Source organism: Poecilia latipinna, unplaced genomic scaffold (genome assembly GCF_001443285.1).
Source record: "Poecilia latipinna isolate Pla-1442-1.1 unplaced genomic scaffold, P_latipinna-1.0 Scaffold4880, whole genome shotgun sequence".
NCBI classification, from domain to species: Eukaryota; Metazoa; Chordata; class Actinopteri; order Cyprinodontiformes; family Poeciliidae; genus Poecilia; species Poecilia latipinna.
The window spans coordinates 7,551-15,268 of record NW_015117496.1 but is presented as its reverse complement, the minus strand read 5'-3'; the positions used below and the strand labels follow the sequence as shown (position 1 = coordinate 15,268).

Genomic DNA, 7,718 nt, shown 5'->3' with positions numbered 1-7,718 from the left:
CCGGGAATCGAACCCAGAACCTTCTTGCTGCAAAGCAACAGTGCTATCAACTCCACCACTGTGCAGTCCTTAATTATCATTTAATTATTAGTAGTAATTTAATTATTATTTAAGTCATAATATATCTAAAGGTTGCTATAACTCAAATAATTCAAAAGTCTTCCAAGAGTTGCATGGTAAAGGCTGTGGACAGGAAAGAGCTTCTGTAGTGATCTGTGTTACAGCAAATTGGAAGAAGCCTCTGACTGAAGATACTCTGAGTCTCATTAAGAAAGTGGTCAAGATTGTCCATCATCTCCAGAGGTTCACCTGAACGGCTCAGTTCCAGAATGAATAAATGAGTTAAACCCGACTAACCACAGATGTGCACTACAAAGCTATACAAACATGACAAGTGGCATCCTCACCTCTTCATGCATACTCTTTCGGAAGTCCATCTCTTCTGCCAGACTCTGGCAACGGTTTTCCAAGTCAATACGCATAAGCATCTCATCAGAAAGCTCCTTCTTGACCTGAGAAAGACCCGTTTCCATCTGAAAAGAAACACCGTCTGGAGTATGTGATTATGTCGGAGTAAAAAAATACACATTCAAAATAATTTATGCGTTTACCTCCTGAAGTTGTTCCTGCAGCTCAGATAGAGTATTTTCTAGCCCCCTTTTCTCAGATAGTATAGTAGCCAGCATTGCATCTTTGCCATTGAGCTGAGCCTCCAATTCCTTCAATCTGGCCACGGCTGCTGCAGCATCTGTGTCCTTTTTAGTGTAGCTGGTATAGAGAGATGGGTGAAATTAGAGAGTAATTTTCCCCCCAATTGTCCATATGTTATCAGAGTGCATCTGGATATCAACGAGATAACATTAAAAATGCTTTGCACTCAACAGCAATAAAAATAAAAAAAGTGCATAAACTTACTTACTGCCTTATAAGAAATGTCTTCATCATTAGGAAAACTGTGAAACCATTAACCAGGGTTTCCCCCACTGTATAATAAGCCAGGCTTTACTCTGTCTCTGTTGCTCTGAGCGTTTGGGTGATGTTAGGAGCAGATTTATTCCTAAAAGGTATCTTTAGAGAAGATAGGTTTATAGTTTATGCATTTAAAGCCGGACCAATCATACCCTGGCGCCTCTGCACGTTGCCTCTGCGCATTGCCTCGTGGGCTGCTGCAGTTAGACGTCTTAAGTTTACCGCACCACGGATCGCACGTGCCTCCTTTCATTCAAACTGGACACAGGCTGACCTGTATGGATATTTACATCAACCCCATGTGAGGAATTATGTTTCTTTCCAGAGTTTTTGATCAGGGGAGGAGTTTAAAACCCCCGCATTAGCTCTGGTTGTGCAGGCTCTCTGTGAACCCCAGGAATAACTTGTAGTCGTGATTTCAGAGGTGCGTTGAGGGAGTGGTGAGAATGATTTATATTTGTGGACAAAGAATTTTGTGCAGCATTTCCATCTCAACACGCTGCCCAGCACCTGGCTCTGTCTGCACTGATAAAATTTATGTATATGTTCCCGCTTGGCCGGTGTGTTAGTAGTTAACAAACTAGCACTAACCTCATCATGCAGGTTCAGCCCGGTGAGGAGTTTTCGCGCTCTCCTCGTAGTCAAGCGTCACGTTGGTGTTATATTATTTTATTAGTAACAGTAGTATATTTTTACGGTTAAACGATGCATCAAATGCATTGTCCACTTAGTCAAACAGAGTTAATGTCCGCTGAGATCCGAGAAACTAGTCCCATAAATTGGACCGACCAAAACAGTTTCTGTGTCCCCTTGTTAAAAACTCAACAGACATGAAACGGAAGAGCTACTAAAGCCACATTAGCAGCATTAAATTAAATCTCCCATTTGTTGCTCATCTCTGCGTGCAGTGCAGCGGATTTAACTCATCATGCAGGGCCGGCCCAAGGCTGTCTGAGGACTGGAGCGGAAATTGACTTGGGGGGGGGGGGCGTCTTCATGCTAAAAACATCAGCATCTCTAACAGCTTCTGTGTTAGATTTAGTGAAATCTGGGAGAGGGGGAGTAGTTTAACTGGCCAACCTAAAATGTAATAAGCTATAATTGTAGTTTACTAATTTGTACAGGTGAACAAACAGAGCTCAAACTCAAAGATTAACTCACAGCATCAGATTGTAGCTGTGGTAACAAAACAATCCAACTATGAATATTGTTCTTTGAACTTTTCTGAAATAAACTTACCAGCTCCTTAAAATCAAATTTAAATATTAAATTTAAAATGTTTTAGTTTATGTATGCTAAAACCATTAAATCAAATTTAGCAGTATTGATATTCTCAATAAATGTTACATTTATATATCGGTGGTGTGTGTTCAAAATATTAGCAGGGGGCCTTCTCCAACTGCCGACTTATTTGGATTAAACAGAAGTGCCAATAAATGATATTCATTTTAATAGTATTTTTGAATTTGTTTTTAAGAGTCTATAGTTGTAGGTTTAAAACTAATTTCATTGGTGATGTCTTCCCATCCATCCATCCATCCATCCATTTTCTGTACAACCTTGAGGGTTGCTTGCCCATCTCCAGCAAACGTTTCAAGCGAGAGGCAGGGTACACCCTGGACAGGTTGCCAGTCTTTCGGAAGGCAGCAATGTTTTCCAACATGCAATTACCCAGTAATATTTTACATTTCAACTCAACATTGTTTAATACAAAAACACAGTGCACCGACTCAGCGACCCAACCAACGGACTTAGCAAGTTTTCTGGAGGGAAACCTTACAGTAACTTGTATATCTTCTGGAGAGCACTTAAGTACCTTAAGTACGATTACTTAATGTGTTGCATTGTCAGTGATTATTTGCCTAACGTTGTCAGAACTTTGTTCCCAAAACCAAAATGGCTTTTTCATTTAAGTGTTTCAATGAGGAGTTTCCTACATGACTTTAAATTAGAATGCGACAATGACACGAGAAAGCCGTAAGATTTGTCAGTCATGGCTGCTGCCTGATTGCTTCTACAAGTATTTGATGCAGCTTTTGAACTTTTTTTTTTGCATGTTGTCTCTTAAAATTGCATCTACAGTAGGAAACTGATGAGTGTATGAAACTTGAATGACTTCTCAACTCTGCAACTACAAACACAGCAGTTCCTTGGGATATGCAATTGTTAGTTACCTGCTTCTCAGCCAAACACAGCAACGGAGAAGATGGGTTTGAAAACTGACAATTTCTCTCTTCATACTTCAGGCTTTACTTGTGCTCTCACCAGGCAAAGCTTTGTTTATGTAATCTTTTTTTTTTTGTACCTTTTTTAAGACGCAAGACGTTATGTTTCGGAGTTCAGGTATTGTTAAATGTCACATTAGCTTCTTGTGATATTTTAAAGGTCGATTTCAAGCCTTATTAACTCAAAAACATGGTAGGCTGCTGGATGACTGCCCTAGCGCCCCAGCAATCTGGTACCCTTAGATACCACTCCTGTTTCAGTGAACCAAAATTAACATCCTACTGTGAACTATCCAGGTCAAGACCAGAATAAGACCCAACATATGGTAACTGCAAACATCCCTTCCGTATACTGTACTGGAAGAAAGTATTGTCCCCCTTGCAGATTTTTTTTTTTGTCTCTGCTACTGCTGTCAACAGCTGCAGTGTGACAGTTCCTACGATCAGATTTAAGACAATATCAAGCAACAAACTAATTTATGTTAACACTCATTCAATAAATGAATGTTGTACAAAAGAATGCATATCAAATAGAATGTGCTTACTGCTACAAAAGATATTTCAAAGGAACTTTCTGTAAAATTGTTCTTTTTACAATACAGAACCAATAACAATAACTATCTAAAGTTAATTACCGCGGTGAAGTTGGTTATGAGTTGGAAATTTGCACTCCGCAGAGTAAGGGCCGTTTAGCTCAAGGTTGATCCGATTCATGAATGCTAATTTCGGCCAGCTGTTCTCCACCCTCTCCCCTCAAACGTTCAGAGGTTCACTTAGGACTGTCAACAAATTTCCTAGCCAAACACTCCTTTGGAACAAATATAAAGATGTCTTGCCTTGTGACAAACTGACACAAAAAAAAGTTGTAATTCATGCTATTACATGAGGCACACTAATTTTTATTCAATTTAAGTCATTTTCAATATTTCAAATTTCAAATCTAATAGACTGGAGAGATGAGGTACACTCATTTTCATTCTTTATCAGTGGGTAACATGACAAGGAAGCTATTGAAAACCTTTATTGTATTTTTTAATATAAAATTACAGAAAAAAATATACAAAAAGATTAAAATGGAGGAAAAATGAGGGTGCCTCATCTGTCCAGTCTATTAGAACAATTTCAAAATGATTCTGAGACATTCGGTAAAAGGATTTGAAAGCGGTTAAAGAAAACTATATTTCTGTAATATTAAAAATATTTAAAATGACTTAATTTGTTGACAGTCCCCAAGTGAACCTCCAAGCGTTTGAAGGGGGAACGGTCGAGAACGGCTGGCCGAAATTAGCGTTCATGAATCGGATCACCCTTAAGCTAGACACCGCTTACTCCGCGGAGCGCAAATATCCAATATCCAACTTCAAACTAACTTCAATACGGTAATTTAGCTTGCGTACGCCATAGCATTGAAGTTGAAGTTAGCTCCCGGATTTCAAACTATCAAATCAAATCTAAACCAATTTTATCTAGGCTGAACCCGTATGACGTTCCCAGTGCAAACATCCAATCTAACGCCCAGATTCACTTGACCGTGTAATGTTTCAAAAGTGGCTCGAAAGTTTGAGTAATGCGTTTTGTGAAGCATTTGCAGAGTTGCGTAAGTGTTACACAGAATGACAGCATGAATTTATAGCTTACTTTTGTTGAAGATGTTCATGATCGGATTTGACCTTTCCCAACTCAATCTGCAGCCAGGCCCGCTCCTTGGAGGAGTCATCCAAACTCCTCCTGACGTCGGCTAGCTCCGTCTCATACAGTGCTTTCAGTCCACCGAGTTCCCGACTCCTAGTTTCCTCTTTTTCGCTAATCTGGAGGTGAAGTACGTCATTCTCAGACTCTAAACTACGAACTTTATCGATGTAAACAGCAAGACGGTCATTGAGGTCTCTGAGCTGTTGTTTTTCCTGCAGCCTGGTTATTCTGGTCGGACTTAGCGGTGTGGCGCTGCCGCCGCATGTGCCTCTGTGGGCGGTGGGAGTTGCAGTCGCCATTGTGGAGAGCGGCTAAGTCACTGTTAGCGTTCAAGAACCCTGGCAAAACAAATATGTCTTCTATAAATGTGCGTTTGGTCAGATTCAACCTCTAAACTGCCACTTCTTTCTTTAAAGTATATGCAATCTCCTCCTCACCGAATGAAAGAAAGGGGTTGGCTTTCTAACATGGCGGCTCGTTGAAAATATTACGTATCATCCTGCTGGCCAATAGAGTATCGTCTTCTTCTTCTTTAGGTTTTAACGGCAACTTGCATCCATTATTGCTGCATTACTGCCATCTATTGGATCCCAATATATATACCTCAAATTCTCATAAAGACCACAGTATTTTTTTAAAAACGAAAAATCTTCTTTTTCCCCTCAATACTATTTAATTGATCAACCACATTCTCAAATTTCAATTCCCTATTAAAACCTAATTCCGTTTTTAATAATCTTCTTTGATTTGCATATTTTCTACAACTAATAAAAACATGTTCCATCGTTTCTACAGTATCACACCAACTACATAAACCAGTAAGATGTTTCCCCATCTTAAAAAGAGTTCCATTTAAAAAACTGTGCCCGGTTCTTATTCGATTTATAATTATCTCCTCCCTCCTGTTTATTCCTCTGACCCTTACTACATCAATTGTACTTTGTATCCTATATAAATGACTTCTATTTATTTCATTATCCCATCTAATTTTTTTATATCTTCTTGCTTTCTCTCCAAACTGTACTTTTGCCTTCAGATTTAGATAACTTTATTGGCATATCAATATCTTCTTTTTTAATTGCCTCCTCAACCAATCTGCTCTTTCATTACCCATGAGCAGGAGTCCAGAATAATATTACATTTTTATTTTTTTCACATATCCTATGATGAACAGCCATAATCTCATATAATATATTTTGATGATTATTTGTGCGTCCCTTTTCAATACTCAACAATGCAGATAATGAATCACTACAAACTATTATTTTATTTATATTAGTATCCTCCACCCATTCTAAAGCTAATAAAATAGCACATAATTCTACTGCATATATACTCAAATAATTAGATGTTCTTTTTGAAATATTAATCTTTAATTCAGGAATCACTACTGCTATACTGGTTGCTTCATTTTTGGGGTCTTTCGAACCATCAGTATAAATTTGCAAATCATATTTATTCTGTATTTGATTATAAAATTATTGACAAATATCTATTAAACAGTATTTCTTTTATTAATATTTGATAATGATCTGTCAACATTAAAATATTCCCATGTCCATGTAGGTCTCAAAGGCCACAATACTGTTGGACTAAATTCTTTATTACATTAAATATTTTTGCTCTGTCATCCCCAACCCACCCAAAACTATTAATTTGTACCTTTCCTTTTTCCCAACAATTTTCTAATACTTTCTTAACTGGATGATCTTCATTATGTCCTTTTAAATGTATCCAATAATTAATCATTATCTGTTGTCTTCTGACACATAATGGCATTTCTCCTGATTCTACTTGTAAAGCACATACTGGAGTTGATTTAACTGCCCCTAAACAAATTCTCAGTGCTCTGGCTTGAATAACATCTAATTTCTTTAACCTAGTTTTAGCCGCTGAACCATACACCACACTCCCATAATCTGTTCTTGATCAAATTAGTGACACAAATATTTTTAAGTGATTCAAAAATTTGCACCCCATGTCAACCCAGCTAAACGCCTCATAATGTTAAGAACCTTTTTACTTTTCTCCATATGTGCTATGTGATTTTCCCAAGTTAGTTTCTTATCAAAAACTATTCCCAAAAAACAAAAACAGTTAACCCTTTCTAACTCTTTCCCATAGAAATACAACTTTTTATCAACCACAGTTTTTTTTATTTGTAAAAAACATTACTTTTGTCTTCTCAATTGAAAATTTAAAGCCCCACTCTACCCCATACTTACCCACTTTATCTATACCTTCCTGAAGTTTTAAGATGAGATGTTCTACATTTCTCCCCCTTTTCCATAATGCTCCATCATCAGCAAAAAGTGACTTGCCAAAACTAATAGATAATTCTTTAAAAAATATCTTTAATGTTGGACTTACCACACTTCCTTGAGGAATTTCATTTTCTATTTTACATGACTGTGAAACATGAGATCCTATTTTGACTTGAATATTTCCATCACATAAAAAATCCCATATCCAATCAAACATATTACCTCCTATCTGATGTAATTTAATCATTAACCCTTCCCTGCATAACATATCTGATGCTCTTTCTACATCAAAAAACACAGCAACAACAGTTTCCTTATTAATCTGAGCTTTTATAATATCATCTTCTAAACATAAAACAGGATCTGTTGCTCCTCTCCCTCTATAAAAGCCACTCTGATAAGGAGCAATTGTATTTCTTGACTCCAAATATTGTATTAATCTCCCTAACCCTAATTTACACATATTAGACGCTAAAGCAATTGGTCTGTAGTTTCCAGGATTACTAAGATCTTTCCCAGGTTACTTTAGTGGAGTAACAATTGCTTCTTTCCATTTACAAGGCAGACT

At 37.4% G+C, this 7,718-nt stretch overlaps 1 protein-coding gene across 1 annotated transcript; it reads right to left on the bottom strand.

Moving 5' to 3' along the window:
• Window positions 1–362: 362 nt before the first annotated feature.
• LOC106943108 (lamin-B1-like) lies at window positions 363–5,399 on the bottom strand. Its single transcript, XM_015026444.1, has 3 exons — window positions 4,833–5,399; window positions 612–768; window positions 363–533 (listed from the first exon to the last, which is right to left on the bottom strand). Exons 1-3 carry the CDS (start codon window positions 5,183–5,185, stop codon window positions 378–380), a joined length of 666 nt encoding a protein of 221 aa, XP_014881930.1. The 5' UTR covers window positions 5,186–5,399; the 3' UTR covers window positions 363–377.
• Window positions 5,400–7,718: the final 2,319 nt, after the last annotated feature.